At 37.6% G+C, this 26844-nt stretch overlaps 1 protein-coding gene across 1 annotated transcript in view; it reads left to right on the forward strand.

The window, feature by feature from the left end:
• LOC122801267 (extracellular calcium-sensing receptor-like) overlaps positions 1-26844 on the forward strand; it is a 124439-nt gene that overhangs the window by 28227 nt on the left and 69368 nt on the right. The window contains exon 2 of the mRNA XM_044070817.1: positions 12637-13455. Within this exon, the coding sequence (XP_043926752.1) occupies positions 12637-13455 (819 nt within the window). The remainder of the gene's footprint in view (positions 1-12636; positions 13456-26844) is intronic.

Below are 26844 nucleotides of genomic sequence, written 5' to 3' on the forward strand. Positions count from 1 at the left end.
TTAATGAGCATCTTTAATTGATCACATGTCCATTTCTTTGTATATTTAAGTATTTCTTTGTCACTTTTTACACTGATGAAGGCTTTGCATTGATTCTGCCGAAACCGGTTTGTCTTTAAAGAATACTTTTATTAAAGTATTATCTGGTGCCATTGTATGCTGATCTCTTCGTGTTTTTTGGAATGCCTATATAGCATTCCCAGCTTTTGATGTATCTTTTAATGGTATTTTCAATATGTAAGTCAAAGGTTAGTTTATTGTCTATTGTAACCCCTAATAGTTTGGCAAGGGGTGCAAGTTCTATTTCTGTGTTAATGAGGGAATATATTTTAAAGTCAGAGAAGTATGAATTAAATGTGAAGTAAAGTAGTTTGTTTTTCTTAGAGTTTAGTAAGCGATTTGCATTATTGAGCCAGGTTTCAATGGATGTGAAAGCAGCTTGATTTATTTGTTTTAGATGAGTTATATTCTTTGCAGTGGATACAATAGTAGAATAATCTGCTTACTGAATAATGGTGCTTTATCCACAGGCAGTATGGAGGTTATTTGTGAAGATGTTGAAAAGGGGCCTGAGGATAGTACCCTGAGAGACTTCTGTTTAATTGGGAAGATATTGTGAGTGAAAGGTTTGCCATTTTACACACTGTTGTCTTAGAGCTAGGTAGCTTGAGAACCATTGTAGGGAGGAGTTTGTAAGTCCTAGACCGGATAGTTCCTGTAACAGTTTTTGGTGTGAAATCATATCAAATGCTTTTGATAGATCTAGGAATATTGCTGATGCTGGATGACCTAAGTCCTTAGCTATATAGACTGTAACACTAAAGGATATTAGGGCAGCTGTTGTACTGTGTGATGGTCTGAAACCATGTTGTGGGACATGAGCAGTCTGTTTTGAATGAGGTAGTTAAGGAGTTGCCTATGTATACATGTTTCCAAGATTTTGGAGATGGGGGGTCTGATTGAGATGGGATGATAATTGGTGAGTGCATTTGATGTACCTCCTTTGTGTAAGGGGGTAACAACTGATTTCTTCCATATTAACGGGACACAAGATTCCAAGATGGATCTGTTAATGAGAGTGCTAACTGGGTCGGCTATAGTGTTGGCTGTGAGTTTTAAGTTTTGGGATGGGAGACTGCCAGTGGCGAGTAAGATGGATTTTATATTTTGTAATAGATGCCGTATATAGTTTGTGGATACTGTTTGCAATATAAGGGATACTACGTTTGGTAGCAGAGTTGGTGTAGTTTGGAAAGAGGGTGTAGAGAAAGTGGATTGTTTAGAATTGGAATTATGGGGCACTGATGTCAAGTTGACATTATTTGTGGAGTTTGTAATGTGGGATTTGCTAGGATTATTAACTAAGAATGTGCTAGGATCATAACTAAGTTTTTTTTTTTACTTTCTGTAAAGTATATATTAAGTATTTCAGCTATTTGTGATGGGTATTTATCTGTGGATTTTGTTTTGTACCTGGGGTAAGTCATGTTGAAATAGTGGATCAGAACTTTCTAGGATTATTTTTATGGTCAGATTATTGTTGAATAAAGTAGCATTTATTATCTGCAATTATGTGTTTCTTTGTTTGGTTACATAGTTGCCTATAATTTTGCATGGATAAATCATTTTTTTTTTTTTGGAATTCTTTCTAGGCTTTTTCCTCTTTTTTGTTGAAATTGTTTTGTGGTTTTTGTGAGCCATGGAATGTGGCTGAGTTTAGTTCGCTTTCTGTGGAGTGGGGCAAGTCTATTGAGGGTATCTAAGAATAACTGGCCGAAGTAATTAACATCATTGTCTAGGGGTAGTGTCTTTAACACTGTCCAGTTTAAGGATTTATGTATAATCGCAAAGAGAGTTTGACTGAAGTTGGATAGATAGGTTGTGGGATGTTTCGTAGTGGTGGGTTTTAGGTTGATGGATGATAGTACTGTGGGTGTATGCAGGTAAGTGGTCACTTAATTTGTCTAGGATGGTGCCTGAGTTAGAGTAGTTTTCAGCATCAGTGATTAGGATCCTATCTAGAATGGAGTTTTGATTACTACTTTTATGAATTCTAGCAGGGGTTGTGATAAGTTGGGTGAAGCCTGATAAATTGAGACTGTTAGAGGGCAACTTGGAGATTAAATCCTGCCAATGGATATTTACATCACCCATGATGATAGTTTTATTACTTATATTTTGGGGCATCCAGGTTAGAATATTTTCAAGTATAGTTGAGTTTTGACCAGGGGAATGTATAGGGCTGTAACACAGAGATGTTTATTTTTATTAGGTTTAAGAAGGAAATGTTTCAGCATTGTTGAATGTTGGGATGGATTTACTGTATGGCATAATAATATATGAGGATGGGAAAATTAGAGCTACACCACCTGCTTTTTTATATGTTTGATCAGACCTTATTATGCTATATCCTGGTAGAAGTAGTTCTGTGTCTTGGATATTTGGTTTTAACCAAGTTTTAGTGACAGCAAGTATATCAGGGTTGTACTGTGCTAGTAATGCATGGAGGTCTGTTATTTTATTGTATATAGTCTATATGTTTAGTGTGGCTAAAAACAGTGAGTTGGGAGTGGGTTTATTATTATTTTGTATGGTAGAGAGGGGTCCTAGATTTGGGTGAATATCTCCACATTGTGATAAGCCTGTGGGTTTGGAGTAATAGTTAGTTATAACTATTGGCAATACTTTTGGTTTCATTTTTGTTAGATAATTCCATTTAATATTGCTGGAGTAGTGTAAAGTACTTAGTAAGCTGGAAGATATTTGGGCTCCGTAGGCTGGGTGATGTATCAGACCAGCTATTAATATGTTTGTGAAAGTTGCTATTGGAAGTGATAGGGTTTATGGTGAATATGATGTTTTGGTCATTTAGTGAGGTGGTTTACATTAGGATAAAAAGACTTACTTTAAGACAGAGTAGGCTTATAGTGTATAAGTAGGGGTTTGACATTTTGAGAATAAAAGAAATGGGGCAGGAGAGAAAGGGAGAGATGATAGGCTTTTATACAGGGGGAAGCAGCAGTATTTTTTTCAGGGGGGGTAATACGATTTTAGATCCGAGTGCAATTGGATTAATTAGGGAGGAGTGTATCAGTAATGTGTGTTCGAGTGTGACTGGTTTGTATGGTGGAGAGGGAGGAGTTACTTGAAGTATAAATGTAATTGAAGAGTAGATGGTTAGCAATGGCAGTAGGGTGGAGAGAGGAGTGAGCCTGAGCGTAGCAAGGGCAAACGGAGCGGGTAGAAACCTGTTCCACAAGACAACATCTGCAAAGAACCAATCTGGAATACAGGAATTCACTCACATGTGGTCATTGATAAGTACAGAAAGGTAGAAAACATAGTTTTACCTGTTCCACTGATATAGTTAAAGACATCATATATATAAGTACTGGAAGATGACAAAAAACAGTTTACTTTATTGTGGGGGTTAATAGCTATTGTTGGGAGGGAAGAGTATTTCAATAATGTCAGTATCCTGCCATAAATACACTGTTAATAAATTGATGGATACTGCGGTGGTGATGCTGCAGTAGCATTGTCGCCTCACAGTAAGACTTTGTCCTGTTCAATTCTCAGCTAGAGCATCTTCTGTGTGGAGACATGCATGAATGGGCGAACCTTCGTTGAAGGTTGTGCATCAGGGCTGGCAACTCAGCACGTAAAAATCTACTGCCAATCATTAGTGGACCGGAGTTCCACTGTGGCGACCTCCAACCCGGAAAAGCCGAAAGACACAACAACTTTCAGGGAAGGATACTATAGTTAAAAGTGGAGTGGGAATCTGTGAAGAAAGTCCTACCTTAGTGTGCATGCCACCTAACAAAGTTACAACACATTTCAGCAATCACCTAACAGTTTCAATTGCAGGCAAAAGGATACACTTTTTTTCTAGCAGAAAAAGATCACAGGCTGAGAGTTCTGAAGCAAGGTTTTAGCAGAGCACATGAGTTGGGATGTGGGAGTGCACTTGTAGTACCAGTGGAAATGTAATCTTAAAAATACTAAGGAGAAAGGAGAGAAAAATAATACATTTTGAAAGAAGGTATGGATACTTACAGATGCTTTTAATTTGGAAGTATTCTAACATACTCTCATTGCACGCATAAACAGTTCCCATACACACGTTTTACTTCTATAAAGATTTTACTGGAATATTTCTGTAGTGTATGAAATGGCATGTAAATATGATGTGTGGATTTATTGTGCTTTTGATATTTCATCTCTCCTCACCCGTTTTTTTCAACATTTTCTTATTTTGATTATGCATTTCTTACTCTTTTATTATTTTGCTTATTTGCCATTTATTTTCCTTTTTTTCCAGCTTCAAGTCCCTCAGGAACAGGGTGGCTTGTACTTCCCAGGCTAGGGACAGATCACCCACTGCCTGTTCAAGGACATATTCACAGGGTTGGGGTAGAAGTACCAGTCCTACAAGCACCCTGGTATGTGGCCACCTGGCAAGCATAATTGAAGACTTGGAGCTTTGTAGAAGATGTACTGGTAGAGGTAGTAGACAGGAGAATTCAGCCAGCTGAAGCCACTCTATAGCATGTAGAAGACATACTCAAGCACTGAGTGCCAACAACCACACTAACACAGGCCCCTATCCCTTTAAGTTCAGGGTCCTTCACTGCAATACCTTCTGGCAGTGGATTTTCTTGAGAATCTGTGGACTGCGACTCCAGCTCTCTTCCTCAGCCCTTCTTTGCTTATCCTTTCCCCTACACCATCTTACCTATTTCCCAACCACATTACCCTGTCATATAAAAAAAAAAATTGAAAAAAAATAGGGAGTGTCGATCCTTTGACAAATACATAGTTCCTATCCTCTCCCAACTCCTCTAGTACAAACCGTCTTGATGTCTCCCTTGTGTGTTCCCCACGTTGTTTTGTCTCCCCTTTTTCAATCTTTACCATCTACCCCTTTATATTCCTTAGTGAAATCAACATGGTATTGACAAAAAATATATCTCTATATAAAACATTATAAACCCCTTCTCTTTAAAAAAATAAATGCTAAGTGCTGCAAACTCCACAACTTTCTCTAAATGCTTTAAGTATGTCTGCGCTCAACTGCACTCACCCGAGATACTAGGTTTTCATCTAAACAGATAATGTTGCGAAAAAGCCCTTTCCCAAATGAAGATATGCTACAGAATTTCACACCTTCATTCCCCTATTACTAAATAATCCCTAGATAAAAACATTCTTTCTTGAGATGGAATATGATTTATCTCTCCTGACCTTCTATTCTTCCTACAAAACAAAGAAACTATGGACCACTGAAAAACAAAATCTTTAGATGTGCCCTTCTTGTGGACTCTTGCACACCGATAGCTTTCCTTAAGAAGCTAAAGTGACTTTCAGTTACTAAAATAAATATTAAATGAAGGTTACACCCCCCAAAAATGACTTTTCTCCTTCAGAAAACTATGATAAGTGAAACAGCCTTTTCTGAACTATGACCTGCTATATGGAATATTCCAGCCCCCCCCCCCCATTTAATATGTAAAGAAATCTTGAAGGACTTTGAAAACAAGCTTTTTTAGAACAACTGTATAAAGACTGCATGTAAATGCTTTATAGACAAAGGCGTCGATATTTTACTTGAGGACCTCACCAGTTCGTTTCGCGCAGAAGTGGGCGTGTCACGAATTGAGTGACAACCAGGTCTGCATATGTAATTAGCCTTCAAGTAATCGTGTGTGCATACATGATGTGAGAATATTAACATAAATTAAATGTATATACTACTTCCAAAACACAAAAGGTTAATGCACTATAAACCCTTACTGTAGACGATAGAAGAATTAGTTTAATTTTTTTAACAGTCACCACCTTGTTTGTCATGCAACTGTCTACAGGAAAGATGTATCCAGGTAAAAACGGACTCTGTTTAGAACTTTCATTCTTTAATGTACCTCACAGCAACTTCATCAGAAACAGACACACAGTTCTTACAATATTAAAGTACCAAATCCAACACATCGCATGACCAATTAACTTAATAGTCGTTAAACATAAGCTTAAATCTGTCTTTTAAATGTACCAACAAAATAGTTATTAAATTCTTCTATTTTTAAAAAAAATAACATTTGATGTTTATAACATAATTCAGGCCTGGTGACATGTCATAAAATAAAACTTATCTGCCACAATGCTTTCTTAACTTAAAAGTCTTGTACCCGGATACGTCTTTCCCTTGCCGACTTAATGTTTTTGGTTTGTTAAACATTATAGTCTGTGGCATCAGAAGTGATCACATATTGGGTAGACTGTTGAGAAAAGTTGATTTATCTGTGGAAAAAAACAGATATATGTCATGCAGTTAATAATTTTGAGCTGCCCGTTATAGATGAGGTAAAAGTGTATAAAACTGAAACTGTAGAAATGAAGACAAATGTAAGCCTAGAAGCTGTAAAACATGTAGACAGTTGCATGGCAAACAAGGTGGTGACCGTTAATAAATTAAACTGATTCTGAAGACAACGTTTTACTGTTTTATTTATTGTTATATTACATGTCAGTGTGCTTCGGATGGAATGCATACTCATGAATGAAATATCACAGGGGTGGGTTTTGGGTGGGGCTTGCTACTGCGCATCTGGTGAGGCCCTCAAGTAAAATATCACCACGAAGGCTATCCCCTCTACCTACCCCTACTTGTTCAGACCTCCTCCTTCTGCACTACTCATCTATACCGCTTGTGTTTCCTTGCTCTCAGCATTATATACTGATACAATTTCCTGTAAATATATGTGCATATTGTAAACACTCTATCACTCAATGTATATATGTTGTGTATGTTAGAGCTCATACTTGTAACACTGTTATAGTCTTTGATTCTCTGTTTACCTGTCTGGCAGATGTCATAGCTGAAAAGGCTCTTTGGACAAGTCTATTACCTGGGTATCAATCTGAAACAAAAATAAAAGAATCAGACAACAGCTAGAATATCTCAATCTAGTCTACAGATGACACTGAGTTGGAGGTTTATTCAATCTCATTGTCCCTAACTTGATGCTTCCCTGACCTATTCATGTCATTTAAAAAAAAAACAATCGACAAGTTAAACACCTAAAAGCATTCCACAAGAAAAGAGTTATACATTTTTAGACATAATATTGTATTATGATCCTGACTGGCATACTGTTGGCATTAATGTATGTCTTAAATCTATTACAAGTAATACACTGCAAACACATGAAAAGTGTTAATTATACATGAAAAAATAATGTGTTTAATTTTTAATGATAAATAGTTCCACATTGCACAGGATAACTCGCAATAATTATTTTTGTCTAAAGGGTACAATTAAGCATTTATGGGAAAAAGGAGTTAGGATGAATAGATGGATGGATTTTTAAAGAGACAGCAAATAACAAAGAAGAGTTGTAGAAGCTCATCACACTTTCTGTTGCTAATTCTGATCAAGCCTATGGGCCAGATTCAATAAAGCCCACACTAATTGTACATGATATGTATTCAGTAAAACTCTTGTCGCATTTTGTGTGCTTTCTGGTCACTCACAGAGATTACACTAAGTACTTGTAGTCTACACTTTGTGGTAGCCTTTATGAATCCCTGTCAATATTTAAAACTGCAAGAATATCAGTAGTAAAGCTAAAATTAGAATGATGAAGGAGTGCCTTATGTCTGTGTTGTCTGTTCCTCAAAACAGTGCACACTTTGTGTAGGTTTTTTTGAATCTGGTGTGTCTTTCCTGCCAATGAAAGTAAGGTTGGTTATACTGCAGTTTTTCAAATATTCTGAAGAGTTATTGGAAGATATTGTTAAAGCATCCAGTGTAATTGTATACAATTTTTATATGTGAAAGGGACAATAATTTTAGACATCTGGAATCGGTTACCCACTGCATTATAGGTAGGTCACTTGGTAAGATGCTGATGCATATAAATTTGGTTTATTCAGATGATGGTGCTTCATTTTTGTGGAGCCTACTCTATGTTTAGGTACTTTATAAGACTGATAGTAGTAGTAATGGCTAATTTAACTGTAATGGTGCATTGCTAATTTAATGCACGTTTTGTACAACTTGTATTGCTTTTATTTTGGCTGAACCACAAGAAACGTTACTGGGAAAATGAAGGAGCATTGTTATGCTACCAAGCTAAAAAAATAATTAAATGATTTCAGTTGCAGACCGTTCCAACAGTGCATCAGGTTTAAAACATTTTTTATTACTAGAAGGTACTAAAGATGATTTGTCTGGTAAGTATATCGAGAATTATTTGGTTATCACAAAGTTATAATAGCAGATTAAATGCATCCTGAAGTTTAAATGTCATAATTATATTGGATGTTTTGATATATTTATCATTTCTATTTGCATTTCGGATGTAAAGACTTTACATTTATTTAATACTTGTTTCATATTTTGTATTTTTTAACAGTAAGATAAGGTGTGTGTTACTTTATTTAATGTATTTCATAGCTATATTTTTCTTCTGATTCATAGCTGTTAACGTGATTGTTCCATTTTAGGACATAAATAGTGTTCTCAACCTAGATAAAGTCAAAGAAAAAGAGAGTAAAGGATTTTCTTCTAGCATGTCTTTGTGGTTCAATGTCTTCATTCCAGTGTAATTGCTTTATTGTTTAGCCATTTTCTCACTCAGCTTGGGTCACGGTATTTGGCATTTATTTATACATTGTTGACTGGGTGAGTCATTTTAAAGTAGTGGCTTCTGCTCAGGTGAGATTGAGGTAGCATTTATACTATTAGGGAAAATCTGTCCAGGGCATCTGGGAACTTCCCTGTTCTTTTTCATATCTGCTATGGGATCATTTATATACACCTGAACTACCATCAACTCAAGCTAATGGGACCTTGGTTTAATGTATTATCTAAAGTATGATGCACTCAGTGCTGAACTGTGTCACCAATCAGCAATCCAGCGGGAATAGAAATCACAGCCTTCCGGTCTTCCAGCACCAAAGGCAAATGTGCTAGCTATTGAGATATAGAAAATGGTTTATGTAAAATTTTCCTCTTCTGCTTTCATTTTTAGCTGTGAGGTCCCATGGGACTCCACATTGGGTCCAATTCTTTTCATGGTGGATGCGCTATCACTTGGCGATTTGGTCTGACCAAAAAGCTTCCCATTTTTGAAATGTAATGGTTCAATAAATTTTATAAAAAAAAAAAAAAAAAAATGCCTCCTATATCTGTCATTTACCCAGAAGAATGTGGAGTACTTGCTCATTTAGGTGACTGCAAATGGAATCAAACTCGACCTCTTCAAGAAGCTGCCATTGCATTATTTTGCATAACATTAAAAGCCACCAATATCTCATTATGTCAACCCCCTCTATCTTATTTGAAGAGGACACAGATGGGTCACTAATAGTCAGCTGCTGTTTCAGGATCAAATATCAACAATCAGCCAATCTTGTTCTTACCAGCTGGGGAACGTCACCTAGTAGGCCTTAGTAGTTATGAATGGCTATGCGGGCTTTTAGTATTTGTATTCTAGATTCTTTATCTGCAGCTCTTAACTACTGAGATTAAAACATTTCAGCTTACGCAGAAATGGAGATGTATACAACAGTGTTGTTTATTAGTACATCAAGGTGTAACCCTATATACCTATCCTGTGCTTATTGTATGGGCTTCCTGTAGAACATCAACTCAGTTCTCAAGCCCAAGTCATAGTATTTAAGGCTCTACTTGACAAGGGTTATGTCTAAAAGAAGGAGACTTAGGGGTCTTACTTGCTTTCTTGGATACTCTGCTCAGATCCATTTGAACTGCCAGTTATTTTTAGGTTGAGTCTTGAACCTTTTATGGGGTCAGGCACTTTCTGTCATGCTCCTGATCTGCAGGGCTCATTAACACAGTGACTTTATGACTGCATATCTGCCACTTAACTTTTATAGTTTTCTTAAGTTCACTTATTTCATAAAGTTTTTTATGAACAGATTTAACTAATTAGCATGTTTTTTTTATATGGATTGTGTTTTAACCATTTGTATTTGTATTCTAACGTTCATAGCATAATAAGCATGTAATTAAAAACTGATACAATGAGTGGCTGACTGATTATCTGGTCAAACCCTCACAGGAGAGAATTTTATCAAGTGCACTAAGGTGTCCTTTAATACTGCCATAATGTTGAATAAGGCTGCTTAGGGAGTCTCACTTCATAACAGTGTTCAAAACCTATCTTCGCATGCAGTGATTTATGCATCATAAAGTATACCATGCAAACTGTTATTATGAAAAAAATGTCTGGTAAGTGTCATGTTCTACATCATAATAAATACTATTTCATTAATCTACCTCAAGGTACAAAAATCTTTGCTCATTCTCTGAAAAAAATGTGGAGTTTAATATGTAATGGCATTTACATGCTTTGTCTGTTACCTGATGTGACCTGTGATAGGAGAGTCTTTCTCTTTCCTTCAGCTAAAACATACACAAGGATGTCCTCTTATTTTACATGCATAGGCTCTTGCGGTGAGATCCATCGTTCAGCACAAAGATGGCTGAGCCAGATAAGGAACTGTCATACTCAAACTTACTATAGGTTTGCTATGATGCTTAGTCCTCCCTCTTAATGGTATCTTGAGTTAAACCAAAGAAAGTGCTGTGATTTATGTTGGGAAACTGTCAACTATATCTTGACATGCCCCTTAAGCTGAAAATCCATCACACACTGTAATGACAGCATCAGTATGGCTCTAAAATCACCACTGGCACTCAAGTACAGTGTCTGTATTTTCCAAGCATGTCTCTACAACCTCTCCTGAAATGGAGACAAGCAAACAGAGTTTTGTAAGTTTTCCCCTCTTCCATGCCAACACCAACAGGTGCCTCAGCTACTAAGCAAACCCAGGACTTGACTCATTGCCAGGGTTTTATGAATCTCTCCCAATGGAGATGACACCTGATGTGCATATTGATACTCCCAATCCTAATAGTAATAGTGAGAATATTGATATTAGTAGTGACTATAGGTTAGTATAGATTAGTAGCGACTATAGGTTAGTATAGATTAGTAGTGACTATAGGTTAGTATAGATAAAATTTTCCTAATGGAGAAAAATAATTGTAATTAATTTCAGGTCAGGTAAGCTTAAATGGCCTATACTAGGTACCAATGTCATTTATACTTTTGGCCCCACATACAACAGATGAGGAACCAGGTACTAATATATGTGTATTTCTTCTCATGTTCCTTACTTAAGTGTAATGGCTTTCGTCATGGAAAAAAAATAATATTATGAAACAGTGCTCTGAACTTGTAAAAGAAAGATGATGATATTTTATTTCTCTCATGACCGATAATGTTTCATCCACTACATTTTTAAACAGTCCTTTAACATGTATTTCTTTGCAGATTCCAAATTTGAAACAAAGGGAAGTATCATTTCAGAAATATCTGGCTGTCAGTTTGTAAGAACACTTAGCTTGCAGTCTGAACCTTTGACCTTTTATTACAAATTGTAACAGGACAACATTATGTCTTTCTAAGATTGTTCTGATTAATGCTAAGATAATACTTCATTTTTATTGGATATTTTTAATTTTTCTAAGAAAACATTACATTTCATTCTTGTATCAGATGTCTAGTTGGACAGTTTTTTTTTGTTTGTTAGGATGCTAACCTTTATCTGAATAACTCACAAGTGTATAACACAAGCATAGAAATTCATGACATCTTTGCCTTTGAAGAAATATTGATTCTGTGTTTAAGAGAAGATACAGAGTGCTTATCTAAGCACGCACAGCTAAATAAGTAAATACAAAACTGGTAGGACCCATAATTCACATCTCAGTTCCACTAGACAAATTGTTAATGACAATTACTTATAGATTCCACTCACAAAACCTTACATAAAAGACATATTAGCATTATGTGATAATATAACATCTGCACTAGGAAAACAGCAGATGTCACTGTGTGTTATTTTTTTCCAGATCTAATAGTCTATGGTCTTCTAATGTCTATTATAACCGAAGGCCTACTGGCCTTGTTGCTATCTAAAGTACACACATATGCAAATAATATGACTACAATTGCTATATGTCTGATGCTTTGAAGGTTTTAAAATTGTAGTTATTAAGCATGTAATATAATTTGGCTGCAATTACTTTAACCAAAGATGGGATCTAAATACATATTTCCACTACACTTTGTAACATTCAAGGTATAATTGGTGACTTTCAAATCTCCATCAAGAGTCATAGCATACTAAGGAAACGGCCACCACTCCCATAGGGGCTATGCACAAACAACAATAACATTGGTTCAATTCTTAGTGAACTGACACTCTCTTTATGCTTGTGGAATAACCTGCCTTAGTTATTTCCTTCCCTATAACAAGTGTGGTTAACATTTCATGCAACTTCCTGTGCAGCAGTCTGCTTAAGGTTGCTGTAAAACCCTCTCTAAAAGCAAAGTATTGCAGTTTCCTGACATAACAGCAGCAGGTATCCCTTGGCAGAAGAAATTTTACAGTTTCACAATTTTTTAACATGTGCGGACACTAAATAGATCAATTCTTCCACTGTGATTATGCCTCGAAAATACATTGTGTTAGTGGTACAGTGCAATACTGCTGAAAATCTTTATCTGTTTAAAAATGTTTTTTTTTTTTTCTAATTAGGTAAGTTATGGGTCTGCGATTGAAGCGCTGAGTGATAAGTATCAGTTTCCATCATTTCTAAGGACAATGCCAAATGACAAATTTCAGTACACTGTCCTTGTCCGCTTAGTCACACATTTTGATTGGAACTGGGTGGGCATTATAGCTTCAGATAATGAGTATGGTATTCTTGGCAGTCAGAATGTGAAAAAAGTTCTCGCTGTTAGTGGAGTTTGTACAGCTTTCACTGAAATAATTTCACTGAGTAACCCACAGAAGGGTATCCGTCCAGTTCTTGAGGTAATCAGAAAATTCTCAGTGACTGTTATCATAGCTTATGCTACAATGAATGAGCTCATACCATTCATGGAGGAGATATACAGACAGAATGTTACAGGAAAAGTCTGGCTGGCCACAGTTGGTTGGATGTTCACCCCAATTTTCTTAATGAAAGAATTATGGAAAAGTCTCAATGGTACCTTAGGACTTGCAGTCCACAAAGGGGTGATACCTGGACTTAGTGAGTTTCTTCTTAGTCTTCACCCCTCCACATCTCCAGATGATATCTTCATTAGACCTTTCTGGGAGAAAGCATTTGCCTGCTATTGGCCAAAAGAGGTGGATAGAAACCAGACACAAGCTGTTTGCACAGGTACAGAACAGTTAGATAAAAACCACCTGATAAAGTTTAATATGCTTGACTTCAGATATACTTATAATGTGTATAAAGCAGTAAATACATTAGCATATGGATTACATGAATTCCTCTCTTGCAAAATCAGCAGTGGACCCTTTGCAAATAAAACATGTTCAGGCATTGACAACCTTAAACCGTGGCAGGTAAGACTACTGTTCTGAATGTGGACAGCATGGATTTCCTAGAAGTTATGCATACTTCTACAGTCTAATGTTGTGAAATGTTCCTTTGAAGGTGATGGTTTGCAAAATCCTGACAGAATACATTCTTTCTACTAAATATGTATTTTTAATAGCCATATGAAGATATTTTGTAAAGAGAACTGTGGTTTAGTGAGTCATACATTTTGGTTGTTTAATACAAGGAATTGCAATTAATGATCTATCCACAAACCTAACCTAGGTTCCTGTTGGTAGGTGAAGGACTATAATGGCTGTACTCAAAACAGTGAGATGGTATGTGCAAACAGGTCATACATGCCAAGTCAAAGATTGTGGGAACCTCAGGCTCTCCTATAGTTAGAACTAAAGTGGTCTCAGGGTTAGTATATATATATAAGTAACAAGGTAATGGAGGTGTAGTGTCTATGGAAACACAGAGGGGTCAAAGACCCCATGCAAAATTGCCTTAGCTCTATTACAGAAAGAGTTGATAATTGCAATAAAACCTAATTGTTCTAACGCAACTATGCAGAATCCAAGCCCTCACATATCTTATCTTGGGGCTTAGAAATTTGAAGGTGATGTCCTATTTACAACTACATAATCTACAATTTATGCTTATTCTCCAACTCCCGTTCTTCCTCTTTCTCACCTCCCTACCAATCCACCCAAGCTTTTTTTTTCTTTTCATGTCTTCTCATGCTTCTCCTTGCGTTAATACGTACATATATTTTGCTTTTTTAATGTTTTCTTGACTGCATCAAGTTTGTTAAGCTCCGTGTAGATGCACAATTTCATGTATTCATGTATTTATGCTTACCTCTATTTATATGTACAGTTTCTTTTAGTCATATATTTTATATGTTAACACCATACTGCTGTACAGTTTTCTACTATCGGCCATCTAACCTGGGCTGATCCTGGTCATGTTAGATCACTGCTCTAACCCAGTAAACAAATATAAATTAAATAATAAATAGAATAAATTAAAATAATGGTTGAATTAATAATACAACTGTGGTTTGTTTTCTAATGTTAAGAGAATAACAATACATGCCTCACATTTCTAATTGGAAGCCTCAGACCTACAGATTATAACAATTTACATATTCTGAGCTTTGCCTATGTATCATATACCCAAGTCATTTTCCTGAGGCATAAATTGCCTTGGATCATCCTTCCTAGCCTATTAACTACTAGACGGAATCTGCAGCTATGTTTCCATGATGGTAACTGTTTTATGTTAGTGTTATATTACTTGTACTGCACTCATAACATAAGCAACATGTTTAATGTATCACACTTCCAAACACCTAAATATCAGCTTCAACACTTGCCAACAGATAAGCTGCATTCATTTCGACTATGTCTGAGAGGTAGGAAGTATATATTTTATGCTGTCATGATTTGCTGGTGTAATAAATAATTTTATAGGCAATATACATACAACAGCTCTTCACTTGATCCACTTGACCCCAGCAGAGGCTCAGAACAGAAGTATAGCTAGGATGGAGTGAAGTTGGCAGCTGCCTCAGGTGCAACTTATAAGGGGTGCACTGTTGTGAACACCAAGAATGTTTTTTCTTTGCTCATGTCAATGTAAGGGCATAACTGAGATATCAAGGTGCTCCAAGAGGGAGTACCAAATTATAGAAGAACCTTTTTTTTTTTTTTTTTTTTTTTTGCTGTTTAAGGTTCTCAGATTGGGATGAGGCACCATCTCAGACTAGCCATATAACACAATTTTTATTTCATCCTAAATTCAAAGTTCTGCAACAACTAGTAAACACATTAAATAGGATTATATTCAATTTTACTAATCCTACTCTGGATAATAAGAAAATATATATATAATAAGCAAAGCAATATATGATGGGTCCAGCAAACCAAAATCCACCACTACTCCCTTATGATAATATTATTAGTATGACAAATTAATCCTAAATTAGTATGTCTGTAAGGAATACTTCATTCCAAATAGTGTTTCAAATACTTCATCTTTTCCAAGATTTTTCAATCAATATAGACATTGACAATCAACTTGCACTACTCATTCAACAAATAGGCAATGCATATCCACCATTAGACCAGGCGCCACCTCCCCAAACAGCCAACAAACATCTGATCATTGAAAGCAGATTGTTCTCCACTGTAAAATAGTGCCTATCATTCGGCAAGTCAGACACCCCTTCTTCCAAATGTGAATTGTTACTTAACTTCTTAAAAAAACAAGACTCCAATATACTGTCAAAAATCAGTTTGATACATTCAAAAAAACACCATCAAATTTATGGGCTGATTTGTACAGCAGAACACACACTATTAATCTCGTAAAATTAATGAAACTAATCCCACCAAAATCACATCAAGAGGGCATGTCATTCCTCAGCACAGCAATCTGTATGCTTCCAAGTCTCATTCTTAATCAGACAAAAATAATCAGCAGTCAGACTCAACAAACTGAAAAGCTAACAGTAACTTACAGGCATTTCTGCAATGTTTGAGTGAAAAACTTTTTAATCAGAATATTTATATTTTCCATACAGACAATATGTTTAGGCTACCAAATTTCCCAGATCCAGACTAGGTTGGCAAATGCTGTAGCACAAATCCTGTCACTCCAACATCACACTACACATACTAGTAAAATGAGTTCCCTTTAAATTACAATAATCTGTCATTGCAGTCATATCGTATCTGACTACATCTAACATTACGGTATTTAATGTAAAGTAACATAATATTAAAATACTTTAATTCTCAGATTTCACCTTAATAAAATTATCATCAGAACTAGTCTTCATATTTCAGGTGCACGGGTATATTTACATTGTCTACGTACTCTGCAAAATGTTCAGTTCCTCCTTTCCCATCATTTTTGAATAAAGTAGTTGATATCCCATGGGTGATATCACCTTCTTGAATTCACCTGCATTCTGTGCAATCTTGTCCACTTGGCATAACAGAATCAGTAAACCAGCCTATATGACTAGTGAAAATATTTAAGGTTTAGTGGATGTGTAGAATGAAACATCAATCTAATTTTCTTAAATTATCACATCACCTCATATAATGATGCTTTTAGATCAAAAGCTTGCACAGTATAGTCATTGACAAGAAATACTCTTTTCTGTCCACAGCGCACACTGAACCAGGCTGCACATTTGTAAAAGCACCTGTTCTGTATCAAATCATGACTGAAATGGTTGTCAACTAACAATCAGAAATACAGCACTTACTCTGAATATAATTCTGCCCCCAAAACTATGAGATAGCCCAAGGGTCTTAACATTTTTCTTTTAATGGTTATCAGATGATACTCTTAATTTAGTTTAATCCTCTCCTTAACCAGTCATGAAATAAAATCTGTCATTGTAATCTGAAGTTCATTACTTAACTCTTACTCTTCAGCAATATGTAAACAACTGCATTGGTTGATTACAAAATAAAACATTGACCTTAGCCTTATATAAGGACAAGAACACAATATACTTGGGAATTTTCAATTCACTTGTAGCATCTGTTTCATGACATTTACTTAAGAGAACAACAGTTTCTACTCCTTCCTCAGGAAATTAATTTCAAGTTAAAACATAAGCCAAGGAGCCCTCAATAAAATCAGTTTTGCAAACTAACCACATGGAAAGGCTTTTCTTCTGCAATGTAAAAATCCTAGCTTTCACGTTTAGTAGTTTACATTACATTTGTTCCAATGCTTCATTAATTTTGCAAAGGAAGCAATGAAAAAGTAAGCATATAAGTCTCACAGTGAAGGTTGACAAGGAAAGTGTAGACGCAATTTCACTTTATGACAGCTGTCTCTGTCAGTGATGAGGTACTGCTATTGTAGTTTTTATTATTGAAATTTAAAAGTGTTAGCGCAACATACTGTAAGAACTGTCCAATTATAACATCAAATTACATTAAAGATCTATACAATATATATATATATCAATCAAGCAGAGGCCGTAAACAAAGCCCTGCCATACATACTCAGTATGGGGATGCCAGATGCTCTCTATATTGATGTGATCTTAACTTCAGTACACTACAAGACTATAAAGTATTTGTCTTTATCTTTCATGTATTATTACTTTTATATTTTACTGTGCTTAGGTAAACTGCTTTCTGTCTCAGTTCATCCCAGTCTGGACTTGAAAATAGTAAGTTTTGATCAATGCCCTACATTAGTAAACAAACAAATATCTCTCTCACTTCTCTGCACATCTCTCTCTCTCTCTCTATATATATATATATATATATATATATATATATATATATGCTTTTGGTCGAATTACATTTGGTCAAAAATGATTTCAGACAGCCCACTTCACCGAAAATGCATTTCACTGAAAACCCATTTGGTCGAATTCCATTTGGTCAAAAAAATGGAATATAGCCCCTGCCCCACTTTAGTGCAACCCTGGAGTGACAATATAAAGTTAGGGGGGGTGTGAGGCACAACCCCCCTCACATTGGGGGGTGTAGGGGGCATAATAGCAGTGTATTCACTATTATATATTTGTGTATGCATTAAAAATACATTGAAACATATAACATCAGTAAAAATTAGTTGCAAAATGTGCCCCCTCACCCCCCCAATGTGGGGGGCTTTGCCCCTCACACACCCCCAACTTGATATTTGCACTCCAGGGTGGCACTGCAGTGGGGCAGGGGCTATATTCCATTTTCAAACAAATGGAATTCGACCAAATGAGCTTTCAATCAAATGAGCTTTCAGTGAAGTGAGCTGCCTGAACTCATTTTTGACCAAATGTAATTCGACCAAAAGCAGTAGACCCATATATATATATATATATATATATATATATATATAGAGAGAGAGAGAGAGAGAGAGAGAGAGAGAGTGATGTGCAGAGAAGTGCTATATATATATATATATATATATATATATATATATATATATATATAAATAGTTTCATAGTTTCATAGTATAGTACTAGGCTATCTGCCCTGGGGCATTTGTAAGCCTAGCCATAGTGATGTGGCATTTGCCACCCCATGAAATGGTACAAAAATGTACAGAATAAATTTAGAATACTGTGCCTCTGTCTAGTAGTGACACAATGAAGGTCCCCTTATATAATAGAATTAGTTTACTGTGCCCCTGTCTAGCAGTGACACAGATGTGACCCCTGGGGTAAACTTACGATCTCCCATCCACTCATCAAGATTTCTCTTGAAGAGAGTCAGTGAGGGGCTCTGCCTAATATGAACTGGGATCTTGTTCCAAAGCATGGGAAGCCTCTGGGTTATGAATCTATCCCTCCAGCATGTCCTATTCATACTTGTGCCGAGGTTTAAGTCTTTAGCTCTCGTGGTCCAGATGGACTTGGATTTTTTGAGGTGGAGCATGTCCATCAGATCTTGATTGGACATGGCCTTGTACGTCAGGCAGAGATCACCTCTGAGCACGCAGTACGATACTGAATAGAGCTGAAGTTTCTTTAGTCTGGCAGAATAAGACATATGTTGGAGACCCTTGATCCTCTTGGTGAGGTACTTTTGTGGTCTCTCCAGCTGCTGCAAATGCCTGGTGAGGTACATACCAAATGGGGCATTGTACTCAATCATGGGTCTGATGAGGGAGGAATATAGGGGTACAATGACATCCTTGGATCTGGATGTGGATCCCTTCATGATGAGGTGTGCAAGGTAGAATGTTTTTCTAACCACTTTGGCAACGTGGGTATCAAATGAGAGGTCGCTGTCGACCTGGGTCCCTAGGTCTCTGATTACTTTTTCCATACTCAGTGGGTTGCTGTCTATGTGATAATTTGTGGGTACTTTGTTTTTCCCAAAGGGGATGACTATACATTTTTTGGCATTTAGTTTAAGGCCGTGACTCCGGCACCAGTTGTCCGTTTCTGCGAGGCCTTTTTGTAGGATGTGTGTGTCTGCTGGTGTATCGACTATGGCACCTAGTTTCCAGTCATCTGCGAACTTTGTCAGCCACAGCCCTCCCGTGTTTGCTGTAACATCTGAGAAATAAATGCCGAACAAGAGGGGTCCCAGGACAGATCCCTGTGGGACACCACTTGTGACTGGCTTTGAGTCTGACATTGCTCCAGCGATTTTAACTTTATGGGTTCTGTCCTTTAGCCAGTTTGCAACCCATCTAGTGACATAAGGGTTTACTTTTAAGCTGTTAAGCTTATCTATGATGCCTGAGTGGGGTATTGTGTCGAAGGCCTTAGCCAAGTCTAGGTATGCTGTATGGACTGCTTTGCCCTCGTCAATGGCTCTAGTGACTGTTTCGAAAAAGTCAACCAGGTTTAAAAGGCAGGCTCTGCCCTTTACAAAGCCGAACTGGGTGGGGTCAAGTGTCTGTAGGTCCCCTATGTCTCTGTTTATGAGTTCCATAATGATTCTTTCCATAGCTTTGCAGACCAGGCTGGTTAAGCTTATGGGGCGGTAGTTTCCAGGGTCTGTAGAGGCACCCCCCTTGTGGAGTGGGACCACTGTTGCTGTATGCCAGTGTTCAGGTACATATCCTGCAGTAAGGCTAAGGTTAAATAGCATTTTTATGTGTGGGTTTAGCTCCTCTTGGAGTTCACGTAACACACAACCCGGGATACCGTCAGGTCCCATTGATGCTGTGTTTTTTGCTTTGTTTAGGGCGGTTCTCACTTGGACATCTGAGATGACAGGGAGATTACATTCAGCTGGGATAAGTATTTCTTCTTTTGGGGGTGAAGGAGGGGAGAAATTTGCACTGAACCTGTCAGCCAGAATGTTGGCAATATCTGTGGGTTCAGTGTATTTTTTATTGTTGTGAACCAACTCTGAGCATATCTGAGGGTTTCCACCCAGGTTTCTAACATAGCTGAAGAAGGCTTTGTGGTTATCTTTAGTGTCCTTAGCGATTTTTCTCTCAAAAAAAAAAAAATATAAATATATATATATATATATATATATGTGTGTGTGTGTGTGTGTGTGTGTGTGTGTGTGTGTGTGTGTGTGTGTGTGTGTGTGTGTGTGTGTGTATCTATAGGAGCGCTACAGAATCCAGAAAGCCCAAATTCCTGAGACCAAAATCTTGAAGGTTCAAAATAATGAAAACTCAAAATACTGAAACACACAGGACACCAACACTTACTATATTCCATCACAAGTACATTCAGAAACATATTCCCCTTCAATTATATGCAGGGGCAAGCCCTCCATGCACCCCCTGCTACTTAAATATATCAACTCCGAGATTGCACTTCACTACACTAAGTGCAATCTCGGAGTTGATATATTTAAATAGCAGGGGGTGTGGGGGTTTGCCCACCTGCTTTTACTTGGAGAAGTGTAATATGGTTTATGTTTTATTTGTTTCTATATGTACTTGTGCTGGAATATAGTAAGTGTTGGTATCCTGTGTGTTTTTAGTATTTTGAACTTTCGAGATTTTGGTCTCAGGATTTTGGTCTTCAGGATTTTGGGCTTTCAGGATTTTGTAGCACTTTATATATATATATATATATATATATATATATATATATATATATATATATATATATATATATATATATTCATGCATGTATTCCATTCCACCAGATGGACACAGTGTAGATGTCTGGTTGGTTGAACCTATTTGGTTAATAGAAACAGAAGGTTAACATTGGCACAACACTAACAATCCCCAGGTGGGGTAATATTCCCATCCCTTTCCCAATCGATTGTGTGATCTCAAAGTTAGACCCCAGGATTCAAAAAAAATCTGTGTAGGCTTCATGTAGAGTCTACATGGAATGTACCTGTGTACATGGCCATGGTTTTCTATCTGCAGCACACCATGAATATTAATCATGGTGTGTTGCTGACAGAGAGCATAGTAACAGGGATATTGAATGTGACCACTCCTCCAGACCAGATAGGATGCTCAAAGCTCCCCACTGTCACTGGTGAACAGAGAAACTTCCTCCTATTCAAGTAAGGATATGGGCAACACAGGAACTTATACCACAGTCCTGATTTCAGCAAAACCTGAAAACTGGACTAGACTCTAGACTAGCTTAGAAAAGGCGGGAAACAAGAATATATTTTTTTTTTTTTTTTTTTTTTTTTTGTCAGAGATACAAGAAAATTTAACAAAAACAACTTTAAATGCTTATATCAGGCTAGCACACTTTAGTGTGTAGCCTACAACAGTTAAACAGCACAAAAAAACTTTAAACGACTTGTAAAAGTGCTAACAGCAAAAAACAGTTTTTAGTATGCAGCAAGGAGTTTTTAAAGCTCAGAATTGCCAGAAATCGCTTTTCGGCGAGACTAGCAGTCGCAGGAGAAAATGCAGAGAAAAAATATACTTAAGTCTGTTGAAAGTCACTCTTTTTCTGCTCTGTTGCTTGTAGTACTCTGCAGGACACCACGAGGAGCTTGGCTGAGTAGTATACAAGCAAAAAAAAACGTGCAAATGTGGGTTTTAAGGCAGGGAGATGAAAGAGTTAGGAATTAGCCCAAAACGGCCAATAAACAACAAGTTGCTGGGCTGTGACCACTCCTCCAGGGACAGGCAGGCTGCTCAAAGCTCCCCACTCTCACTGGTGAACAGAGAAACTTCCTCCTATCCAAGTAAGGATATGGGCAACAATGGAACTTATACCACAGTCCTGATTTCAGCAAAACCTGAAAACTGGATTAAACTAGCTTAGAAAAGGCGGGAAACAAGAATATTTTTTTTTCGCAGATGACTGCAAACTGGGGGCTATAATCGACTCTCCGGCTGACACAGACATCCTCCAGATGGGTCTTGCAGAGACAGATACCTGGTGTCAAAACATGGCCTCAAGCTGAATGCCAAAAAATGCATAGTCATCCCCTTTGGAAAAAACAAAGTGCCCATGAATTACCACATAGATGGTAAACCACTAGGTACGGAAAATGTAATTAGGGACCTGGAGACCTAGGTAGATAGCAACCTCTCCTTTGATAATCACATTGCCAAAGTGATTAGAAATTCCTTCTATGTATCCCACCTAATCATGAAAGGGTTCACCTCTAGATCAAGAGAAGTCATTGTGCCCCTCTACTCATCACTCATTAGGCCCATAATAGAGTACAATGCCCCATTTGGTATGTACCTTACTCAGCACATGCAACAGCTGGAAAGACCACAGAAATACCTCACCAAGAGGATCATGGGCCTCAAAGAGATGCCCTATGCAGCTCGAATGAAGAAACTCCAGCTCTACTCGGTTGCTTACTGCCTGCTCAGAGGTGATCTATGCCTGACGTATAAGGCCATGTCCAACCTGGAATTAATGGACATGCTCCACCTCAAGAAAACCAAATTAGAGCCACACGCTCCAGGGAATTAAACCTCAGCACAACAATAAACAGGATGTGCTGGAGGGATATATTCCTGTCCCAGAGACTACCCTTGCTCTGGAGTAGAATCCCAGTCTATGTTAGGCAGACCCCCTCGCTGACTCTCTTCAAGAGGAATTTTGATGAGTGGATGGGAAATCATGAATTTACCCTTGGGATCACTTCAGTGGCCCTGCTAGACAGAGGCCCAGGAAACTAATTTAAAAGGGAGGCGAAAGCCAACACATTCTGGCTAGGCTTATAAATGGCCTTGGGCAGATAGCCTAGTACCTACCTATGAACCTATGAACCTATGAATATATGTAGGCAGTCATGTAGTGGCTATCCCATGGTTGTGGATTGTCCTAGGTATTCCTGGACAGATGTTATGCACAGGGTAATAACCCCTGTTATGTACCCTGCTAGTGTTGAAATGTATGTGACTGAATATCTAGTGTTTTAATTTTCTAAAGTTTTTTACGTGGGTCAGCACAGAGCACAGCAGTGCTGAGCTGTGCTTACATGTATACAGCTGACACCTGCTAGACATCTAAAAATAGAAACCGAATGTAATTATTTATTATATCTGTTTTTATTTATTTTTTTTTCTTTTCTCCGTTTGTGAGGCGCGGCATGGAGTGCAACACTGTTAAGCTGCACATAAACAGACAGAGCTGACACCTGCTAGACATCTAAAAATAGAAACCTGATATAATTAATTATTTATTTATGTTTATGTTTAAGCCTGGTTGCATGGCAAGGCATAGTGCTTAGCAATGCTAACAGGTAGCTTAGAAATATATGGGAAGGCGTACTACTTTACATAATATCTAAGTAGCTAAATGGGCAAACTCACTACCTAAAGCTTAGTAGGTCCTGGTTCGAGTTCCTAGCAGTCATAACTTTTTTGTAATGTAAGGTAATATTTTGTTTAATTTAAAAACAAATTTGCTACATTTAGAAGAATTGCACAGTGCGAAGCACAGCTTAAACACGGTTAATGGCTACTAATATTTGCACATTGCTAAGTTTTGCTAAAACATGGTTGTGCAAATTTGTGCGATGCTAGCAATGTGGCACTTTTTTGAATGTTGCAGTATGACATGTAAGCACAGGAAAACAGCCTATATTAAGGCCAATAGGTGGGAATTCTGCAACATTTGTTAAAGTCTTAGTAATTGTTGGTATTCCAATTGCAGAGGTGCGATGTGCAGTAGTCCAGGGTGTATTATGAACCTAGGCTATTACAGGGTGATTATCAGGGTTCAGAATGTAAGGCTGAGGCCTGAGATCAGTTGGCCAGGGATCTTTCCAATGTTACTGGTATCCCACACATTGTTGAGCAGTGTCGTCACCACTATGATGACCTGAAGCGATGGAAGAGGGGAACTTTACACACTTGGGTTCAAGAGGCCAGGGATGGTCATGCCCCATGCATAGGTAAGTATTTCTGCCAATACTTTAATAAAATACAAGTTGAATCTGTGCAAAACTGGTAAGCATAATGATGTGCTTCTCTTCCAACAGTCGCAGCTGAGAGGGCTCACAACATGCAGTCTCATGCTGGGGTCTGGCCAGGATGTGTCATGTGTGTGCTAAGTACGGATATTTTATGTTAACTGTAGTGCAATAAACAATAAACAATAAAAACTGTAATGCAATAAACAGCAACCAATAAACAAAACCAATAACAGTAAATGATAAGATATAAAGCAGGATTCCAGTGTCATAACATAATTGCAGTAGAGCTGTAGGCATTGCATGTCTGTTGTAATGTTGCTGCAGTCAACTGTAAAACTGTAATAACTGTAAATTGCAAAAGTAATTGACCGATAAATGTATTGGACAACCCACAATTTGGTTCAAGGCTGTCTCCAGGCCACTTTCAGTCATATAATGCTCTCTTTTCCTCCCACTCCAGGAACAAAGTGTATGGAGGGTAGCCCACTTTATAAGTAGATATTGTGTGCATACTTCACTGATATTTAGCAGCAATACCATTTAAGTATAAAGCAGGATTATGGTGTCATAACTAAATGTGTCTAAATATTTGCAGTAGGGCTGTATTCATTGCATGTCTGTTTTAAGTTGCTGCAGTCAATTGTTACATTATTTGCAGATGACCCCTGCAGTCACAGTTTTTGGATTCTACTCCCATGCCTGTCTAGTTTACTTAATGTACACAAATATACCTCTTAACTGTCATGGTTTTCTGCAATGTAAATACAAGCTCCCAATCTGTTTGGCCCATGATTAACAGATATATGATTACTTGGACTACAATGTATTTTCAAATCCATTTACAGAGCACCTTGGTAGTCATGTACATGCACATTATGTGAAACAGTGATGTGTAGTTTTGTACCTGCAGTTATTAGTGTTTGGCCCATACTGTCCCATGCTAACAGCTTGAGAGGTATATATGTGTTACATCATCTACAGAAGAATTGTAATCATTGTACTCACAACTGACACTGCACACCTGTAAAATTATTTCAAAAGCTTCCACAAGATTGAATTATGTATTAGCAGTCTTTTTAGAAATATCATCTATGATGTCACGAATGGTACATTTTTCTCTCTCTCCCCACCCCTTACCTTCATTAATTTATTAGTTATTTATTATTATGATTTAATATTAATATATTCTGTTAAACTAACTGTTTTGTTGGCCTTATGGTTTATTTCATATCGGCTTCCTGTTAACATGCATACTGTTATGATATTTAGTGTAGTTTTCCACATAATATACCTTAGTATGTATTTGTATCGATCAAAATTATGTTTCATTATGTTAATACTAATATTGATTTGGTTATTAGTAACCTTAACTTATTGTTTTATCTAATTTACTACAGCTCGTCAAGGTAGGACGGTTGCAGGTGATCCACCTACTTTGCCTCCTCCGGCCGTGGCACTGGAGCCCAGCCTAGTGATGCCTCCTCTGCTGCCCCTGCACTACCTGTGACATCAGGTAGCTCCACTCCTCAGGACGGGGCTCGTCCCTTCCCTGGAAGCAGTGGTCGAGGGGAGTTGTCACTTTTGATGAACTGCCAGATTCGGTGTGCAGGATAGTGTACTGTGGGTTTGAATGCTGCCTGCACTAGATGGAGAGCATGCTGACCACCCTGTTGGAGCAGGCTTGCCCCAGAGCCGTGCTTTCACCACTGCCACCCCCAGGCCAGTGATGGATCAGTGCTGATAGTCCCATGGGTGGGGACTTGAGTCATGCTGCTACCTTGTGGAGGCACATCAGACTGCAATTCTACAATACCTTCCCCATCCAAGGTGTTCATCCCTCTCGTGTGTCACACACCACCCCTGTCTGCAGTCCTGTCTGTCTTGTCTGTTTCCAAAAGCTTCCTCGCCTTCACAACTTACCTCCCCCACATGTAACTATGTCCCTTACCCAACATTCCACTCTTACCTTAAAAAAAAACAAAATGGGCATCTGTCCGAAAAAATATATATATATATATATCATCTCAAACATAGCTGTTTTCACACAGGTGTCCACCGGACACATGAAATTTGGTCTAATTGGCTTGACAATCCACTTATGTTGTCCCTACCCCTCTCCCTGGGGGTAACAGCTCAAATTCATCTATAAATTCTGTCAAAGTGCACAGTTGTTGCTATAGAAGAAATGGATAGCTATGGTTCTTCCCTATACCTTTCCTGCAAATACCTACCTGCTTTCGGTATGTTTTTCCCCCTGCTTGCACCCCATTTCACCATTGTCCTATCTCACCTTTTTTTTTTTCTTTAAAGAATTTTTCAAGATGCTGCACAATGAGGCATGCCGTGCAGCATTACTAAGCTCAGCTAAATAGAGCTATATTGATATATGTGTTTTAAATGATAATAAAGACATACAAGATACACACCTGTCCCCTATTTCAAACCCGAGACCAGAGTACCTGCAGACCACTGCATTAACCGACCAAGCCACATAGCTCATAATTAAAACAGGTGTTTTAAGCAAAACATAGTAATTGCAAGTTACTGTAATTAAGCATGTATAAGCACAGGTATGCATTGCACTGCTTAGCG

Source organism: Protopterus annectens, chromosome 4.part1 (assembly GCF_019279795.1).
Source record: "Protopterus annectens isolate FY-2018-M chromosome 4.part1, PAN1.0, whole genome shotgun sequence".
Lineage (NCBI taxonomy): Eukaryota > Metazoa > Chordata > Ceratodontiformes > Protopteridae > Protopterus > Protopterus annectens.